The sequence below is a fragment of the Staurois parvus genome, unplaced genomic scaffold (assembly GCF_062004578.1).
Source record: "Staurois parvus isolate SC_StPar_1 unplaced genomic scaffold, SC_StPar_1.0 ptg000249l, whole genome shotgun sequence".
NCBI classification, from domain to species: Eukaryota; Metazoa; Chordata; class Amphibia; order Anura; family Ranidae; genus Staurois; species Staurois parvus.
Genome location: NW_028318045.1, coordinates 565,530 through 587,109, shown reverse-complemented (window position 1 = coordinate 587,109; position 21,580 = coordinate 565,530). Strand labels below are relative to the sequence as shown.

The 21,580-nt window shown below is 43.0% G+C and overlaps 2 protein-coding genes across 2 annotated transcripts in view; one reads left to right on the top strand and one right to left on the bottom strand.

Annotated features, from left to right (window-relative positions):
• The window catches only part of TIMP3 (TIMP metallopeptidase inhibitor 3), a 75,312-nt gene extending 67,491 nt beyond the window's left edge, over positions 1 to 7,821 (bottom strand). The window contains exon 1 of the mRNA XM_089680645.1: positions 7,586 to 7,821. Within this exon, the coding sequence (XP_089536771.1) occupies positions 7,586 to 7,712 (127 nt within the window). The 5' untranslated portion in view covers positions 7,713 to 7,821. The remainder of the gene's footprint in view (positions 1 to 7,585) is intronic.
• Positions 1 to 21,580, top strand: part of SYN3 (synapsin III) — a 486,671-nt gene that overhangs the window by 294,672 nt on the left and 170,419 nt on the right. The gene's annotated exons all lie outside the window — the stretch shown is intronic.

Sequence of the window (21,580 nt, the reverse complement as noted above, 5' to 3'; positions counted from 1 at the left end):
CAATGACATATCTATACTGCTTTGCAGTTCTTATATTTGCATGCTATTTATTTATGCATTAAACTGCATTGACAGCCCAATCATTTTGGATGGGATTCAATGCACAAAGTAAGACTACTATCTTGAATATAACCACTAAACCTAACCTTTGCATGGACAAAGCACAGGTTCACTTTGAATTGAACCTAAATGCAATATTATAAAGGGGACATAACTGTTATTATTTGACAAACATGATACTATTGCACTAAAAATACTGCTGAGATCACAAGAACAACATAAACAATATAGCAATGCTTCGCTACAAGTGGCCAAAAGTGCCACCATGGATGAGTATTGAACACCTGTCATCATGTCCATCTGTTCAGAGTGTAAAACTCAGCTGTCAGCAAAGTCTTTTTAATAAACCTATAGAAGGCTTTTCTTGTTCACCACTTACAGTATATATGAAGACCACCCAGATCTTCTAGTACCCTTACTGTGATCACGATTTTTTCATGTTTCACAAAACCCTAACCTGTAAAACTTTAACAGTATTCTGTACCCATTGTGAAATATAAAAAGGTGTTTCACACACTATATATAATTAATAAATATATTTATTTAAAAGGTGCACCATACGGCGTTTTTAGAAGCTTTCACAAATAAATTCCTGTCATTTGACAATATACACATAAGTGCAATTCTTGAGCTCTGGCAAAGTAACTTTGCTTAGAATAAGATTACGTCATCAGTCTGCTGCAGGCAGGAGGAAGCATTTCCTCAGTCCCCTCCATTGATCAGGCTGAAACAGTATAGCTAGTCACAAGGTGAGAACTGCTGTAGGGGCAGAACACGGCCAGAACACGGCCAAGAACTGCAAAGGCACCAGGATTTATATTACTGTCTCATCTCAGTTCACAAAGGAGATGGTGACCCAGGATGATGCCTGAACAAAGAGGACTCAGTTCTTCTTGAGAGAAAAGCAGATGAAGGCATTATATACTGTGATCAATAATAAATACCTGAAAGTGTTAACCCCGGCATATCACTTAGGCAGTCCATATATTCATCATTTTTTTTTTCGTTCAACCTGTGATCCATGTATGGCAGGCTTTGGCATATATGTTGACATGATAAAAATGTATCTGATACTACATCACCTTTACAGTCTGGAATGCAGTGGTTGTGGCTAAAATCCTTTCATGAACACAAGTAAATGTGGTGTTATATGAGCAGATGCAGATCAGATGAAGGCAAGTATACAGCTGGTTTGGGGTACTAAAGGATAAGTGCAATTTGCATCATGTGTAAATATCCTACTTATCCTTGATGGCCTATTCAGCCCTCTCCACTGCTTTTCACATTCACGTGTACAGCAATAAGGAGCCCATTATGGGATACCCCTCAACAGTTTATAATGCACCTGCACCCTTCCCCCTCCCCATCTGCACATTTAGGTGCACTAAAACATGTGCAATGTCTTGGGGTGCAATCTAAACTGAAAAAAATATTTTTAAAAAATACAATTCCTAGCGTAGTCCCAGGCATTTGTCATGCTTTTGATTTTTTCTGCCATGTGGTCACACAGTAAAATGCATTTGCCAGAGGCACTCACAAGCACATTTTTACGCCATATTTGTCAGCTCTGCACTAACTTCTCTGTAAGTCATTTAAAAACTTGTGGTTGCCACAACTGCAAGTTACAAGAGATTGGAAAGAAACTACAGCGAGGCTATGAAGGAAGAGAGTGATCAAAATACACGTTCTTTCACATCCCAACGGAAGTCTTCTACAACGTCTTCCTTTAAGTAGCTGCCTTTTATCTGGAGAACTTTGTTGTGGGGATATCCAGGATTTCAGAATAATTAAAGAGCTTCCCAACCAAGTCAAAGGACGTGGGAAGTACACCTTAAAATTACACAGGTAATTACACAAGTAGGCAGAGGTGGCTGAGTATCTCAGCTCACTGGAGCCGATCATTAAGTCTTAGTCTTGCATTAACTGAGTGCTGGACACATTCTGGCAGAATTCAGGAGCCACTTGGTGGAACCTAAGAGCCAACTGAAGGGGTTAGGCTACCCACACACGTAGAGTTATTTATATTTCAGGAGATTCAGTAGTCTACTGACCGGGGTCCTTTACAACATATGTAGAATGTGTCCAAGAGGCATCTGCTGTGAACACAGTACAAGGGCCGACTCTTCAGCTGCTGGCAATCTGTACTGGAATGTTACTGGCTTTGTGTTGCCCAAACATCATTGGTTGTTTTTGATGTAAAGTGACCCAACAAGAAATTAAATGCGGTCATGGTTTAAGTGGCTGTCGCTAAATTGAAAAAAAAAAAAAAGCCATTTTGCAAACAAAACAGTAATAGTGATAAAAGGGCAGCAAAGTGGCTAAATGGTTAGCACTTCCGCCAGGCAGTACTAGGGTCGTTGGTTTGAATATTAGCCACGGCACCTCCTACCTGGAGTTTGCATGTTCTCCCTGTGCCTGCGTGGGTTTACTCCAGGTGCTCCGGTTTCCTCCCACACTCCAAAGACATGCTGCTAGGTTAATTGGCTCCTATCTAAATTGTCCCTAGTATGTATGTAGGAATGTAAGTTAGGGACCTTAGATTGTACACCCCTTGAGGGTTAGGGACTGATGGGAATGTACAATATATATGTAAAGCGCTGCGTAAATTGACGGCACTATACAAGTACCTGAAATAAATAAATAAAATAAAGAAAGAATTCTATAAAATAAAAATACTCAATACAGTTCTGTGTACACATCCATTTCATTCTAAAGAAAATTGCTGGCACATCATTCTGTATCTCGAGGGGAAACACTGAGATGCATACTGACCACACCAGAATTGATCTGCTTCTGTGCTTGGCATGGTCAGAGTGAAAAATTGCTTTGAGATGTTATTGGAATAGTCCTTGGAACGTGTTATTAGAATGTTCTTGGAAGGTTTTGTTGTGCAGAATACGAATATTGTACAGCAAGGTATTTCAGGGTATGGGTTCTTTGTTAAGCTGATCAGGGGTTTCATGATAACATAAATTAAGATCTCTTGTGATTATTGATCTTCTGCAAATTCTTAATTTAACAAATGTTTTTAAGAGATCCTACCTGGCAAATGTCCAAGACTGGGGCTTTTAAAAGGTTTGCTTTGATAATGACTTCAGATCCTAGCTAAACACTTGTCAGGATCCCCATGTGCGAATTTCTCTAGTTACAATTTTTTCATCAATTATCTGTCCCGTGAACAGAGGTTGTTGAATTCCCTCTATAGTTACCTGTCCTACTAACCATGCTACCAGACTGCTATTTTGAAAAATGACAGTGGCGGAAAAATCTTTTACTGGTTGTGTCTGGTGCCTTGTCCCCCTTCGTGCCATTAGCCTGGATGTCACTACAGGTCAGAGTAATGACCAGCAGATGGAAAGACAACAAGCAGAGAGGGACCAGGTATCCAACACTTCCAAGATTCCTTGGCCAACATAAATCTGCAACAGAGGTATCGGAAAGTATTCTGTTTTTATTGCAGGGTGACTTTTTTTTTTTTCCAACATTTAAATGCAACCTTTCTCTAATGAGATGCAAAGAACAGCAACTAGAAAATACATGAAAACTTTAGTCATGTTAACTTCATATTTCTTTCCTGGTACTTTAGTGATTCAAAAACCTCAGCCAGGCAGCACAGCCAGGAGGGTGACATCACTTTCTCTAAGAGAAGGAATACAGTGCTGTCCCCTCCCTGGCCAAAGCCTGCTGACTGGACAGTAAAGGAGCAGCAACACACCAGCAGGTCATCAATGTGCCCACAGTGTCCGGTTAGAATATCAACTTACACAGAATAGCTTTATGATGCTTTTTCTTTCCAATATACTGCAAGTAAGTCTTTGTGTCTTTTTAACCAAGGTTGGTTCAATCCCTTTAAATTTAAGTGGATTATGTAAGTGGCTGTGTAGAACATCAATGGTTGCATTATTGTGTTGACCCTTTAAAAGGAACAGGACTAAAACTGGACATCAGAAATAGGGGCCAATTGGAGAACGATGAGATTGTGAATTGGATGGTTTTCTATATAACTACTTTCACAAATACATGAATGCTGGGAATTATGATTGATCTAGTAAGCTATACAACAAAGTGAAATCCGCATGTGAAATGTTCCCTTCTTGCTGGAAGCCTGAGAAGAATCCACACTGGGCATGGTGTCAATAACTATTTTCATGTACAGTGTAGGCTCAGCACAGCCGGGAAAAAAAATATCTCCATCAGGGTACTCACAGACGTCTCTGTACAGCTTCAGCCCACTCAGACAGCAATGAGCAGAACTCCATCATTTGGAATCTTAACCACTGGCAATCTGCAATGTTAGCTGTCTGTCATGTCAATCCTTGTTCATCAATACGCAAAGTCACTAAGGCTGGACAAGCCTGCAGAGAAGGACCCATGACTTTCCCGATAGGTAAGCAAGTTCATGGTCAGTAACACAAAGTGGCTTCATTCACATGGGCGCTTAACCCCGTACAGCGTGAACAGCCATCATTATCATTTTGGAGTAGTGCTGAGCTGCATGCAGGCAACCTTTATAAATGAATGGAAATGCAGCTGCTGTACAGCCAAATTTAACAGGAACGCAGGGGTTCCAACTGCAGACAATTCACCCATCCATTACCTGTCAAACTTGTCCATGCGGGTAAGTCCGTACAGCCACTGCATTTTCAAACATTTTCCATCCGACTCCTTCAAATTTTCTCATCGCTACAGTCAAAAATCACCATTGATTTGTCCCCACTAACCATTAGAGAATCAAATAAATGCTCTGAAAGCTAAGACTGGCCAGACAGAAGGCCAGAAGATTCACAGCAGTGCCCCACATTACCAAAGTTATCTTTATATACATTGTTTTGACAACATTAACAATTGGGAAGGTCTGGGGACAAACAGACACATTTGAAGTGGATACATTTAGGATAAATTGCTTAAAAAAAAAAAAAAAAAAAAAAAAAAAGGGGCTTTTGGAAAACTCAGCTTCCACAAGGGGATTCCTATGAAACTCTATGCACAAGGCTCTGGGAAGGAGAGAATTGTGTTGATCACTGTCAGTGCGCCTGCTGATCCACCACACTCCGCCTGTCATGCCGGAGTTAGCAGAACTTCAGCAGCCGAGAAAAGTCTTTCCACCATCTGCAAAGTGCTCTAGAATTTTCTGTTGTATTCATCCTTTTTTACCACTTTCTAAAGTTTCCAGAGCCATGCTCTTGTCCAGTAGGAGCTTGCCACACAAGAAATAATGGCTTATCACATCTATAGATTGCCCCAGGAGTTCACCGACTGCAGAAACCTTTTGCTAAAGTATGACTTTGTTACAGTAACAGAGATAAACCAGCACCCACCTCCCTTCTGGCAATGGTGATACACCAGCAACCCTCCTGTCAGTACCCTTCTAGCAATCGAGATACACCAGTGCCCCTCCTCCCAGCAGTTGTGGATTCATCAGCACCCTTAGGGCTCGTTCACACTTGACTGTTTTACCAACGCTTGCCAAACACCCCTATAGCGTTTGGCAAGTGTTGGTCCAGCGTTTGACGCTCTGCAAATGCCGCATGCGCGGTTTAGCGGCGATTGCTAGGCATTTGCCGAGCGTTAAAAACGCCCCACAAACGCCTAGAATGAAGTTTAAATGGTGTTACCGCTCCGCAACCGCAAACGCCAGCCGGGCGTTTGCGGAGCGGCACCATAGACTAGAATAGGAGGCTTCAACGCCTCCTGACTCGACCAGAGGCATCTGTTTTGCTACGACGTGATGCTAACGCTCCCGTTAGAACAGCACCATGTGCTGAAATGTGCAGAATTGTCCGGGGCGTTTGGGAAGCGGTAAAAACGCTTCTCAAACGCCTCTCTGCCGCCTGCACACAACGCTAGTGTGAACGTAGCCTTACTCTCAGCAATGGGGATACGCCAACTCCCCTCCTCCCAGCAATGGTAATACACATGCACTCCTATCCAGTAATGGTGATACACCAGCTCCCCTCCTTCCACCAGTGGTAATACAAATGCACCCCTCCTTCCAGCAACGAGGATACACCAGCACCCCTCCTTCCAGCAACGAGGATACACCAGCACCCCTCCTTCCAGCAACGAGGATACACCAGCACCCCTCCTTACAGCAACGAGGATACACCAGCACCCCTCCTTCCAGCAACGAGGATACACCAGCACCCCTCCTTCCAGCAACGAGGATACACCAGCACCCATCCTTCCAGCAACGAGGATACACCAGTATCCATCCTTCCAGCAATGAGGATACACCAGTATCCATCCTTTCAGCAATGGTAATACACCTCCTTCCAGGATCCCTTCTTCCTGCAATGATGATAAACTAGCACCCCTCCTAGCAATTGTGATACAGCAGCACCCCTTCATTCAAAAATAGCAATACACTTGCACTCTTCCGTCCAGCAGTGGTGATACATTAGCACCCCCCATTTTCAGCAGTTGTGATACACTAGCAACCCACCATACAAAAATGGTAATAAACCAACACCACTAATTCCAGGAATGATGATACACCAGCACCCCTCCTTACTACAACCATGATACACCAGCACCCCTCCTTACTACAACCATGACACACCAGCACCCCTCCTTACTACAACCATGACACACCAGCACCCCTCCTTACTACAACCATGACACACCAGCACCCCTCCTTACTACAACCATGACACACCAGCACCCCTCCTTACTACAACCATGACACACCAGCACCCCTCCTTACTACAACCATGATACACCAGCACCCCTCCTTACTACAACCATGATACACTAGCATCTCTCCTTACTGCTTCTATGCCCTGCTTTTGCCCTGACTAATGTCTGCCCCTCGACAGTGGTTTGGTGATTCTACCACTTTTAGAATTTGTAAAGAAAAAGTGCAAAGCCACGGCAACCAATCACAAGCTGAAATGTAATTGACTGCCATGGCTTGCTGCATTTTGCACATAATTCATTACTTTATTGGGTTCTGTTGGCCATCAGCTAACCCATAATTTCCAGGGAGAGTTCATGTTGATATGACATTTGTCCCTGGAAGTTCATTCTGGTCTTGGACATCAGCCAACTTCACAATAACAGGTCTTTCATGAATAAGGATGACAAAGTGATTGAAGCTAAACTTAAGTTTGCTGTAAAATTTCAGGGAACTTTATCTAGGACTTTAATGCATTTTGGTTTAATGTTGGTTAACAGAAAATAAATTTCACTGACCTTAAGACAAAATACCCTGGAGTCAATTAGAGGCAAATTTTGCCAAAATTTCAGCAAAGGCAATATTGGTAACTTTGCGGCAGACTCAATTTCACAGAAATCACGTCGCTTATCCTTATTACATTCTTGCTATGTTTAGCACCTTTCTAGAGTTTTTACACATTTTTTGTTAATAAAGCATTTTATAATCTAATTTAGTTTGCCGCAACAGAATCACAGTTTTCTGCTGTCCTCTGACACACAAATGAGTGAAGCAGAGGAAAGTCCCTGGAAATTATTATTTTTTTATCTGTTGGCCGCTATACAAAAACACATTACAGCAAGTGGTACCTACCAATATCAGAGTTGCAGAAAGCATCCTGGGGATGGCTTGGGGCGCATGTGCAGCTCTCCGCCGAGTCGAAGAAGTCGCCGATAACCAGCACAAGTGTCAGCAGAGAGATGTTAGCTAGGACAGACATGGTGCTGTGTGCACAATTCCTTCCTTTCAGATGCAAGTCTGAGCTGAGCTGCTGTAGGGCCTCCTAGACTCACTGCTAGACCTAGTACCACTGAATGAGCAGCTTGAACAGTACAGGTTTATAACAGCTCTTTTTTTTTTTGTGGTGGAGTGTGACCGCCTCTCTGTCCAGCCCTGGGGAGTGAATCCAATGACCTCATCCTCCTAGAGGGGGTGTGCCTGCGCTGGCTGCATGTTTCCATGTAGGGGAGAGAGAGAGAATGTGCTTTGGAAAGGGGACTCTTTAGCTGTATGATTATAAAAACAGGCTCTCAAGTTCAAAACAACAGCTCTTTCTGCCCCTCGGAGCCCCTGTGTTGTCACGATGGCACCCGATGCTCTTTTAGCGCCCTGTCTGACGATGAAAAAAAAAAGCCATTGAAATGTTGTGGAAGCGTTTAAAGGGGCTCTGACACAAAGCAAAACACCTGTGTGATTAGGCTTTGAGGAAAGCAAAACCTATGGCGCGCTGTAATTGTGACGCTAAGCTGGCATATGCCATTCAAGCCAACCCAGAGCAAAAAAAAAAAAATTGGTTATTTTAATAACAATCTAAACCCAATCAATGAAATATCAGAAAAGGTTTAAAGGATTAATGTATTTTTTAATTTGTTTTTTTAAATTTGCCACTTTTTATAAAATAATACTTCATTTTATAAGGTGACAACTGTCTGCCAGTTGTGCTCCTGCGTTGTCACATGCCCCCCTGGTGGGGACTACAAGCAGCCGTGTCAACACACTTTGCTCAGGCACAATCACTGATGTGACTATTATCACTGACCTAATATCCAAGTACCGCCCAGCACGCACACTCCGCTCTTCACAAGACCTCCTTCTCTCTAGTTCCCTGGTCTCCTCCTCCCATGCCCGCCTCCAGGACTTCTCCAGGGTGTCACCCATCCTCTGGAACTCCCTGCCCCAACCCATCAGATTATCACCTACTCTCCTCTCCTTTAGGCGTACCCTGAAAACCCATCTCTTCAGGGAAGCCTACCCCACCCCCTGCTAACTTGCCAACCTCCTCCACTCTTCCTACCACTCCATCCCCCACAGCTATCTCCTCCTGTGCCACCATCCCCTTCCTCCTAGATTGTAAGCTCGAAAGAGCAGGGCCCTCGAACCCCTCATGTATTGTATTGTATTGTATTGGTTTTGTTCTGTCACATGTTCTGTCCCCCTTTGTAATGTACAGCGCTGAGTGAACTATTGGCGCTTTATAAATACTGTAAAATAATAATAATAATAATATTTAGGCTCCATGCACATGGAACGTTTCTGGTAACATTAGCTGTGTAAAGTCACGTTAAAAATTTGAGTTTTTCATCTTTTTTTTAGTGTTTTTGCATTAGTGTTTAGCAGTGTTTTGCTGCGTTTAGCAGCGTTTTTCAGCATTTGCGTTTAGAGGGTTTTTTTTAGCAAAAAAAAAGTTTTTGGTCAAAAAAACTTCCAAAAACTCTAGTTTGCGGTGCTTTACTGTGTTTTGTTGCGTTTTTTGGCGTTCGATCATTTTTACAGCTAAAAAACTCCACTAGAAACCCACTAGTCCTTTTTTTTCCCAGCCAAAAAATGTTGATTACAGTCTATGTATGCATGGCACATAGGATAACATGCTGGGGGGTTTACTGGATGTAGAAAAAAACAGCAAAAGCCAAAAACAGCCGCTGTAAAAACATCAGGTGTGCATGAGGACTTAGGAAACCATTACAGAGCAATAATGTGCAGCTGATGCTGGAGTAAGTGCAGGTAGATAGGAAGTGGCTGAAAGAGCAAGCAGGAGAACAGCAATGAGATTCAAAAAAAAAAAGAGTTCAAAAGGGGTGAAAACAGCATTTAAAGTGTTCCAAAACCCAGGACCCTGCATTCACTATATCTGGTCTTCCACAGTACACAGAACATGGAAATGCAATTATTTTAGCAAATATAAACTGCTAAATACCTTTTATCATCAGTAGCTAGAGCAGTCTTGTGATTTCTATCAGTGTCCAGCTGAGCACATGTTAAAGCTTGTAGGGGGAGTTTTCATTCTACTCTAGGAGGATGCAGGACCCCTGACTTCTGTCTGGACAGCGCTGATTGGCCCTGAGCTGATCACATGCACTCTCCCAAGAAAAAAAAACACCTCTCCAGCAATACACACCAAACTGATCATGTGCAGAGTGACTCCACATATGTCTAAGGCCCCATGTACACAGGACACTTCTGAACAATGGAAACTGACTGCTGGAAAATGTAGGTTAAAAAAAGTCTGTTTAGCCAAGTTTGCTTAACGCTTTTATGCTCGTTTGCATTTAGAAGCACTTTTTAAAGATAAGCACAGGAGAACCTCCCAAATGCCCAGAATGCACTGAAGAGTGGTAAATTATTAACTATTTCAGACTGTTTCAGAGAAATACAGAGAGTAGAAGCAGACACAGCAGTATGTGTTGAGATTAGCTTAGGAGCGAGATGCTCATTAACATTTCTTTTGTTTCCAAGGGTGGGAAAGGTGTCTGGTGGAGTGAGTCATTAAGGCTACCTGGCAGGGGGTCTTCAGGAGGAATTTGAGGTGTGAATGGTCATTAACATATCTTTTGTTTCCAAGGGTGGGAGAGGTCTCAAGGAGTGAATTGTTCTTTACAATGTGTGACAAGCTTGGCAGGAACATCCTGTGTTCAGTGTTTTGTCCATTTGAGTACCTTGAAAACACTTTGCATGCATTTTTCATGATGAAAAAAGGTTCTGAACAGCATCGGGAACATAGTTTAAAAAAATTCAAACGCAAACACTTCTAAACGCGATTTTTCGCATTAAACTGTGTTTACAAGCATTTTGCTTTTGAAACGCTGATAAAATCGATGGCTGAACGCAAGTTTTTTATGTTAAAAAAACTACTGTAAACTCGAATGCCTGTAAATGATTGTAAACAAAGATGTGTACATGGACACATAGGAAAACATTAGGGTTAGTTCAGGGGCTGCTGAAAAAAACACTGAACAGCTCCTAAACGTGAGTTTATCAGCTGCATTGTACATGAGCCCTTATCAGGAGATAAGAGAGGGGCACTGGAAGGGGAGGATCAGAGAAGTCAAGATCAAACACCTTTTTTACACAACGCAGAGGATTAACCTCTTAGGTTCCACAGTGAGTATAACAAGCATGCTTTACTGCATATACAGACTGATTTTACTGTTGTGGGTTTAGTAACACTTTAATGAAAAACAAGGCAATCGTTGAATAAGCAGTGCTTTAGCAAACCAAATGTCACCCAGATAGGGTTTAGATCTACTTTAATAAGGAATATTTCCTGAAAGAATAATTCTGCAGCACTGCGGTGTCAGGTCACACGACCAATGCCCTGGCATTGGTAGCAAGGAATTGTAGACACAGAGGACCTACAGGGACTGATGCCTTGAGGATGTTCAGCCAAGGTGCTGACTTACTTGATATGTTTGCACATCATTTCTCCAGAATCTTCTACCACAAACGTTTAAAATGCGAACAGGACCTAAGAGTAAGGTTGGGGTCACATCCAACATGGAATTGTCATACAGATCAACCCGTCCTATTCATATACAGTATCTGCAGTGCAGTAATAAACAGAAACTGCAGTGTGCCCTTTTTTTAGGGGAAGGCAATAAAATGAATGTGTGTGTAAACCCTAACTATTAACTTCTGTTTGCTCCCTTTTGATCTGTTAGACGGGGCGGACTGACCATTTGGAAACTCGGGCACTGCCTGAGGGCCTGGGGTCAGTAGGGGGCCCCATGAGATACCCCTGGTACCTTTTTCATAGGCTTTTTTGAGTTTGGGCAAGGACACAGTTGCCCCATGATCCACTATTGCCCAGGGGCCCCATGAGTTGTCAGTTCGCCCCTGCTGTTAGGTATACCATTAAAAGTGTTTTGTTTTACCTGTTCTATATGAGCAAAAAATACTTGTTGATCCTGCCAGAAATCCTGCAAGCTAATAAACTTCCTGTGCTCTCTGCCTGTGCTGACTGTTAAGTTACATTTATTCCAACTGTCTCTGTGGACTACAGAACTTGTCCCGCCAATTTTTGGTGATGAGGAGGGGAGGGGGGTTCTGTAGTCCTATCCCAACACTGATCCTCCATAGGTACAGCATGGTGAGTGAATGCTAGGGAGTTTATTTACTGAAGCTGGAGAGTGCAGAATCAGGTTCATTTTTGCATAGAAACTATGCAACCTCAGCTTGTTCAATTAATTTTCGACAATAAAACCTGGAAAGGTGATTGGTTTCTGTACAGAAATGAGGCTGATATTGAATTCAGCTTTAGTAAATAAACCTCTTTGTTGCTGGCAGGATCACCAGGGGAAATTAATGAGAAAAAAGCCAGAAAAAAGAAAACAAATGCAGCCACCACATCTGGTAAGCTGCTATAGAATTAATTTTTATTGGATTCACTCTAATCTTAATAGAATCAAAGGAGAAAGTTGTCCATTTAACAGTGGTCTATTCTAGTATACCATGAGATCAGCGACTCTTTATTTTTTCCGGGAATAGCAGTAAACACACCACATTACGCGTTGCAACACAAAAACTCTTTTTTCACAGTAGAATGCGTTGTGGGAAAGGCAGATTTCATGTGCATTTTCCACACCACTTGCGAACTCACTGCCCTAGCAAGACGCATGTGGGCGCCATTAATTGTTAATGGCACCCCGAACTCATCTCGCAATGGCAGCATGTTTGCAGCCAGCAAACTGCATGGTACCACAGTACCATGCGTTTTGGTGTGGCACGATTTGCAAAAGTAGTGCCTGAACTACTTTTTTTGCATTTGGCAGCCCATTGAAATGAATGGGCTGTCAAAATCAGAATTCACAGGAATGTGAAAATCACGCACGTGTTCTTGTATGAACCGGCCCTTATCCAGAAGATGCATAACTTACATAGGAAAAGACCTCAAAACACAGGCTGACAGGTGTCAAAACTGCACATCAACACATGAGAACACATGCTGTAATGCTTTTTAAAGCAAGAAACTGCCTGCATTTTCACATCTTTTCTCCACATGTGGTGAATCCATTTTTCATGAATTAAATTTGCATGGAAATATCAGATGTAGTCCTAACACACATATTTCCCCAGGGTGATGACTCCTTTATAAAGTACAGCGAACATTAAGACAAGAAGCGTGTAACTGATCGCCAGGGGAAAATAAATGATAAAAATAGCCTGAAAAAAAAGAATATTATTTTCTCACCCGGTGGACCCTCTAAATGAAAGAATATCAGGAATCCAGTTAACACAGCATGAGCTCTGTACATCTATATCTAGCTCCCTTGTGCATTATGCTATTATATTATTATGTAGAAGTGGAAAACCCAGATACTCCTGCACTTAGGGATGGACTCAATGTCATTAGGACCACATAACGAAATTCTTGGGATATGAATGCCTTGCTGCCCTCAAAGAACCGGGGGAGTCCAAATATACTGAACAGAGAGAAACAAACAGAGGGCGCACCGGCCTAGTGCATTACCTTAAAGCAGGGGCGGACTGACAACTCATGGGGCCCCTGGGCAATAGGGGATCATGGGGCCCCTGTGTCCTTGCCCAAACTCAAAAAAGCCTATGAAAAAGGTACCAGGGGCATCTCATGGGGCCCCCTACTGACCCTGGGCCCTCGGGCAGTGCCCAAGTTTCCAAATGGTCAGTCCGCCCCTGCATTAAAGTGGAGTTCTGCTCACCCTGTCAAAAAATAAGTCAGCAGCTACAAAAACTATAGCTGATGACTTTTAAAAAACAGCCACTTACCTGTCCCGCGATCCCGCGGTGTGTCCCCTGCAGCCAATTTTACCGGCCGTCCTGTATTCCTGGAGACTGGCGTCTTCAGTGTGGGCACCTGGCTGTGATAGCTTGTGGCTTCACAGCCGGGTACCCACTGCGCATGTGCGAGTAGCGCTGCACTTCATGAATGGTCCTGTAGTCTTCTAGGACCTGTTACGTGTCCCAAAAGACTACAGGGAGGGAAGGAGGGAGGACACCTTCTGTTTCCGATCGCCTAGGCAATCGGACTGGAAGTGGGAGCGGGTACCTGTCAAATTCGGGTACACGCTTCCCCCCGCCCCCCAAAGGTGCCAATCCTTAACCTCCCTGGCGGTATTCCCGAGTGTAGCTCGGGGTAAAATTTCAGCACCACAAGCAGTAACCCCGAGCTACACTCGGGAATACCCTGCAGTGCTGCTCCGGGATCTCTTCTTCACTTACCTTGTCCCTCCTGCAGTGTCCTCTGCAATGTCCTCCAGCTGATTCCGGCATCTGTCTTCTGGGTTCCGTTCCCTGCGACGTCGGGACGTACGGGGGACAGAACTGGTGGGAAATTTGAAAGTTGTAAAAGTGACATGCATTAAATTCACTAAAATCTCATAGTAAAACATTACTGTATCAAAGCATTTCACATACATTTTGTCCCTAGTGCTTTGTCCTGTGCCCTGCCTGCATTTTTACTCTTCTTTCTGCCTGGAATCTGAGAAAAGTCCAAGGCGTCCAAAAAGCGTCCCTTTAGGTCAAAAGCGGTTTTAGACCAGCTAGAGAACAGCGATAGTAAATTAGAACTACTTGCAGAATTGAGTGATAATGATTCGTGGGGAAATTCGTCATCAGACACTGAAACCGATATTGCGACTTTATTCGGTGATGTGCGAACTTGGCGCTCTATTTCAGTTATTTTGGTTTGATTATATTATTTAATTAAATGTATTATTATTATATTATTATTTTTTATGATTATTTATTAAATTATAATTTATGATTTCGTGTTTCAAATTTTAACATACCCGGGATTTTTACTAGACTCTTGTTTGGACAGATTTCAGCAAGTTATTCCTAAAAATGACAGGCCTACAATAAAAAAAATACATATTTCCATGCAAAAAAATGTACCGCTTTTGAGCACAGAAATATGGACATAATCAGACCGCTACGGAGGTTATTGGAGAGCGGGGAAGCAGTCCTTAAAGCGGAACTTCCCCTTTTGGGTGGAGCTCCGCTTTAAAAGTATGTTTATTGAATGTTAAAAATAAGTATTGTACTCACAAATAGTCAATAAATAAAAGGCACATCATGAAGGAACAGCTCTGTCCAATTCGCACTGCGTGTCTGTCTGTAAAGAGAATTCTGGATATCCAAGGCCAGAGCCCAGGGCTCTGAGGAAGAGGCTAGTCCTCGAAATGCGTCAGCCTTTTGGATGCCTTTTATTTATTGACTATTTGTGAGTACAATACCTATTTTTAACATTCAATAAACATACTTTTAAGGTAATGCACTAGGCCTGTGCATGCTCTATTTGTTTTTCTCTATTCAATATAATATTATTATGTAGGAAAAAGAAAATTGTTTAATGCGCCTTCTAAAGGTACAGAGATGTGAAGAAAAAATACATGTTCTTTTTACTAAAGGGGAGAAGCCGTTATACTTTGGAGCCAAGACCCTATGGGCACAGACTTTTGTATTTTAAGTTTTAAACTAGCTGAGTGTTCCCTCTATACTGCACATCTGCAAGAGTTAAATGGCTTTATGGGGAAACCACATTGTATGTTGAAGCCGTATTGGGAATCACAAGCTGAACAGCCCTGTAAGATACATTTCATAAAGAATTACATTGCTGCCCAGAGAAGAGAACATCCATCCCATGTCAATTTTCCTATTTCAAGTACAGTAAACACCTTTTCCTCAATACAAAAATCTCTACTAAATATAACATTTTTATTTAGTAAAACTGGACAGTGCACAATCTGGTGCAACTCTGCAAAGAAACCAATCAGCTTCCAGATTTTTTTTGCCATAGCTTAATTGAGCAAGCTGAAGTTTCCCTAGGTTCACACCTAAGCGTATTCCGCAGCGTTTTGCAGAAACGCAGTACAGTCCATTTAACATGATTTCCTATGGGACACGTTCACATCTCTGCGTTTTCACAAGGTGCGTTTTTAGGAAAGGACTTGTTTGAACGCAAAAAGTTTCAGTTTCAATGTAAATGCTGCAGAAAAGCATATAGTGCGTTTTTGCTGTATTTTTGCCGCATTTTTGATGCCTTTTGCATTTTAAATCTGCCTAGCAACAAGAAAAAAAATGCAAAACACATTTGGCAAAAATGCATGCAGAAAATGCAATGCAGAAACAGCTCAAACGCAACCTGCATAGGTGGGAACCTAGCTGTAGAAGCTACCATGTGCAGTTGCACCAGATTCTGAGTGCTCCAGTATTAGTAAATCTCCTCCATACCGTGTAATACAATGAAAAAATGCAAAACGCATAAAAAATGCGTCAAAAACGCAGGTGCAAAATGCAACACAAAACGCAATGCAGAAACAGTTCAAACGCAACCTGCATAGGTGGGAACCTAGCTGTAGAAGCTACCATGCACAGCTGCACCAGATTCTGAGTGCTCCAGTTTTAGTAAATCTCCCTCATAACGTATAATACAATGAAAAAATGCAAAACGCGGCAAAAATGCAGGTACAAAATGCAATGTAGAAACAGCTCAAACGCAACCTGCACAGGTGGGAACCTAGCCGTAGAAGCTACCATGCACAGCTGCACCAGATTCTGAGTGCTCCAGTTTTAGGAAATCTCCCCCATACTGTATAATACAATGAAAACGTATAATGTACTTTTTTTGAGACCGCAAACAATATAATACAATATATCCCAGAAGCATGTGACATGACATAAAAGGCACGGTCACATTGTTAAAAATAAGCTCCCAGGAACAGGGCCCTCCTATCCCTCTTGTATTGAACTGTATTGCTGATGTATTGTCTCCCTTTATATTGTAAAGTGCTGAGCAAACTGTTGGCGCTATATAAATCCTGTATAATAATAATAATATTTGAAACCTCTTGACCTATTACCAGTATAAATTCATATGCAAATAAACTAAATAAGCCAGTAACTTAGTAACTGTGAAGCTCACTGTGAGTCTTGTGCTAGTTTTGACCAGGGTCACAACGAATCCTCATAAGCTGGCTTTTTTTTGTTTGTTCAGCCCAAAAGAAATCTAACAGGTTGCTCCATCTTGCTAAACAGCGTGGATGGACAAATCTTACATTGTGGCTATTGTATTTTAAAAGCCAGTGCTGGTGGCTGTCAGAATACCCAAGCAGCAGCTGCATCTGGTTGGATGCAGTCACTGTTTGCTTGATCACAAGGTACAGGGCATTATGAACAATACTGAATAATATTATGCCACCTTAAAAGTCCCTAATCTAGACTCACTAACCTGTTTCTCCTTTCCGGATGATGAGCGTGTGGTGGAAACGCGTTGGGAAGAGTCTAGGTTTGTGATGTCATCTTGCTTTTTGTATACTGCAATAATGTTTTATGCTTTTAAAATTTTCTGCACTATGAGTTTGTCCTTTTTTCTGTCTTTACCTCCTATGCCATATGAATGGAGCCATAGCAGACATGAGTAGCTGTTGGAGCTATTGTGGCTGGGTCACCACAAGGCGCATTTGATCTCTATCTCTTAGATTGTAAGCTCCAAGGAGCAGGGCCCTCCTAACCCTCTTGTATTGTTGCTGTATTGTCTGCCGTTATATTGTAAAGTGCTGAGCAAACTGTTGGCGCTATATAAATCCTGTATAATAATGTTAATGTGTTGTGGTTTTCCCGTCTGTCTGGAGCAGGGGCAGACTGACCATTTAACCACTCGGGCACTGCCCGAGGGCCCGGGGTCAGTCGGGGGCCCCATGAGATGCCCCTGGTACCTTTCATAGGCTTTTCTGGGTGTGGTTTGAGTGTGGGCGAGAACACAAGGGCCCCATGATTTCCTATTGCCCGGGGGCCCCATGAGTTCTCAGTCCGTCCCTGGTCTGGAGCCATATCAAACCTGAAATGCTGTTGAGGAAATTGTCGCTCATTTCTAACAAATATATTCCATTAACCCCTTGGCGCCGGCGCCTCCCGGCCCTTTAAGGGTTTCAGAAGCCTGGAGGCGGGGCGGGGTTTAGGGTCATGTGACCGCCGTGACACGCCGTCACGGTGGTCACGGACCTTTCCGTGAGTACTAGACATGTGTGCTGGGAGCGCGCAGGGCGCGCACTCTCAGCACATATGTTCTTTTTTAATAGAACGCAAATGTGCGGCCACTCGGCGTCTAGGCCCAGACACCAGGAGGCCACAAATTTGCTTTCGGCCGGTGTGAAGCGGTTAAGCATGACATTGTGGCAGAGTGGCCTAGTGGCTTGCACTTATGATTTGCGGCACTTATGCATTTGTTAAAAAAAAAGCTGTCTAAATTGTCCCTAGTATGTGTGTACAAATTGTCCTTCATGTCAGTCCCGAGCCCGATCAGGAATGGCTGAAGAAAGACCTGGTAACCTTCCTATGAACAAAATCTTTCAAGAGTATCTGATATGGTGCCCAGAGAACTGGTCCATAGAATTGGTGAGAGTTGGATATGACTGAACGGAGATAGACTATACACACCAAACGTTGACAGTACTTTTTTCCTTTTCTAAGTCATCCTTTTAGACAATATAAGCCGCTAGCCTGAGAATGATACATTTGCACTTTTATGAGACATGTAAACATGAGAGGTGTAGACAGGAGAGGGACTGCGTGCAGCCGGGGGTCTGTGCTGTGGGAAGGGGGGTGTGGATGGCGTCTTTCTACACAAGAGCTGAGGTGAAATAATGGTGAGCGAGGAAGTCACACTCAGGGCGGGTGCTCGGCACACAGTGTTCAGTCCAGAGGGGAAATAGTTTTGGCAGGAGCTGGGTTACTGGCTCCCTGCCTCTTTCTGCTAATAAACACTCAGCCCAGGCAGACAAAGGTCCATTCCTCGGGATTAAAGGTGTGAGTGAGTATTAGAGGCGGGATGGAGAGGCATGGGCTATGATGCTTTATCCTGTGTATAGGAGCCTGTGCTCCACAGCCTAATTCAAGTCGTGAGCTTTATACATGGGCCATCTCACTGAAAACACTTTGCTGGTGTTAGCGTTTGTTCATGCCTCAGGGTTTTGACTAGCTGTGATTAAAATTAACCCATGTTTTGCTTAGACAAGCTAAAGGAATAAGGGGGCATACTCTGTGTCTGAGCCAGCTAGATTGAATTTGGAGGTTACACAGGGCTGAGAACTCTCTCCCAACCCCATGTAATGGTGCTGGCAAATGAAGAGCCAATTGTGAGTCACCAGTGTATCACATAGATGGAAAGGGGATAGAGTCATATGCAACCCTAACCGAGAAGTACGGGGTATGTAACATTCTCTGCAGGGGTGGACTGACAACTCATGGGGCCTCCGGGCAATAGGGGATCATGGGGCCCCTGTGCCCTTGCCCAAACTCAAAGAAGCCTATGAAAAAGGTACCAGGGGCATCTCATGGGGCCCCCTACTGATCCCGGGCCCTCGGGCAACGCCCGAGTTTCCAAATGGTCAGTTCGCCCCTGATTCTCTGTGATAAGCAAACAATGAGCATCAATTAGATGGACCTGTTTGCTTCGTCCCTTCCCCAAAAAAGGGGATCCCAATGTCTCTGAAGTGTTGGACATTACCCTTGCTAAACTTGATTGAATCTTGGCCTTCTCTACATATTTGCTTTGATGGGCCTCCAGCGGCCACAGATCTCTCTTATTCACTGGCTTAAGATAGAACTAAAGCCAATTTTTTCCATTTTGGTTAAAAAATGTATCCCATTGGGGAAATTTCCTTTCATTTCCTGCCCCATAGCCACACCAGGAAGTGCAAAGGAATGCCTCCAAAGTGAGGGATTCTTTGGTTGTCACCAGGGTCACCAGAGCTAGTGTCCCCATTAGAAGATTTCCTGTTTTCCACTTCTGGGGGCAACTCAAAATTTGGGATTTTCTTTCACTTTCACTCTTGTTGATAACAGGTTGATAACCTGGCAGATGTTCCAAACCCTCTCCACTCTATTCAAAACAAAAAAAGAGTTTTGCCTTCAGTAATACTTTAAGGCAGGCCATAGACGGGCCGTTTATCGGGTGAATTTTCAGCCGATAAATGAAAAATTGGTCGGCCCTGTTGCTGATGCTGCCACCCATGTCCACGAAAAAATGTCCGTTTTTTGCAGATTTTCCAGCATGACCGATAAAAATAAATGAGAAGATCCGCGAAAAACGCCGATGGGCTGGCCCCACTAACGACGTGATTATCAGCCGATTTTTCGTGCCGATAAATGATCCGTCTATGGCCTGCATAAGGTTTGTATGCAAGATAGTTACATATATACCCTTATTAGCCCATTCATGTGGCTTTAAAATCTGGATTCCCATTAGAGTCTACTGGTTACCCTCTGGCCACCCAAAACAGGGAACCATGCTCTCTCTATGCAAACTCTAAGATACCTGGTGTACTGTTTGCAGTATGGGACCTAAAGGAAATGAGTGCTGAAGCAACAGACATATGGGTGGTCATATTGGATTGACAGAGGAGTTCCCCATGTGGTTCTGAAACATAGCACATATCTATTATGACAAAATGAAAAGGTTTCTGAAGCATACTAGAGTACTGGTGATATATATGCTCTTTATGAAAGCAAGTTTCATCTTTGGGAATGGAGGTTGGCTGCTTTTCTGCATAAAAAAAACTAGTATGTGAATCTTTGGACCACTTTTTACCAGTACAATAATACTGCCAGGCAAATCCAAACTTCTGCTGGCATAGTGAATAACGTGGTCCGCTCATTGCATCTACTGTATCTAATACAAACGGAGATGGATTAAGGCAGAATGGGACCCTAGCAGCTGTGAACTGCACCATCCCTTAAATTGTCATTGATAAGAATTGCAGTGGGCACAGAGAAGTCACATTTGCATTGCTTATACAGTACATGTTCCATCTGATGTAACTGCCTATAAGTCCATTCACCCTTGTGAAGTGACAACTGCACTATGCCTCTAGTTTACTGTTGGAGCATGAACATTGCAGCAAGACACTCTGGACGCCCACCAAGCACTAGGTTCTTGCCTAGATTGCCTTGTGAATGACCCACCTCTATGTACACTACACATAAATTCAGATCTGAGCTGTCAGTATGCCAGACAAACTTGAACCCATATAGTACATATCCCTGTTCCTGTTGACGCCCACACCTTTGAAACCTCATTTAGATCAAGAGCCCACACCAATGCCTGACGATAGAACTCCCCTTATTAGTATATAAGGATTCAGTGCAGTAGGTATATATATATATATATATATATATATATATATATATATATACACTGATCAGCTGTGACATTATCACCACTGACAGGTAAAGTGAATATCATTGTTTATCTCATTACAATGGCATCTGAAAGTGTGTGGGATATAGGCAGCAAGTGAACATGTCCCTGAAGTTGATGTGTTGAAAGCAGAAAAAATGGGCAAGCATAAGGCTGAATCAGAGCATCTCCAAAACTTCAGCTCCTGTAGGATGTTCTTGGTCTGCAGTGGTCAGAACCTTCCAAAAGTGGTCCAAGGAAGGAAAACTGGCAAACAGGGTCATGGACAGCCAAGGTTTATTGATGCATGTGGGAAACATGCATCAATGCTGGCCCATATAGTCCAATCCATTAGAAGAGCTACTTTAGCTCAAAGTGCTGAAAAGGTTAATTCTGGTGCCGATAGAAAGGTGTTAGAACATACAGTACATAGCAGTTTGTTGCGTATGGGGCTGTGTAGTCGCAGACTGGTCAGAGTGCCCATGCAGACCCGTGTCCACAGCCAAAAGCACCTACAATGGGCACATGAGCATCAAAATTGCTCCACAGAGCAACGGAAGGTGGCCTGGTCTGATGAATTCAAGAATGGTTTGAGGTGTTGAATTGGTGGAATGTACTGGAAAAATAAATCCGATCCATGAAGGCCCCATCTCACAACT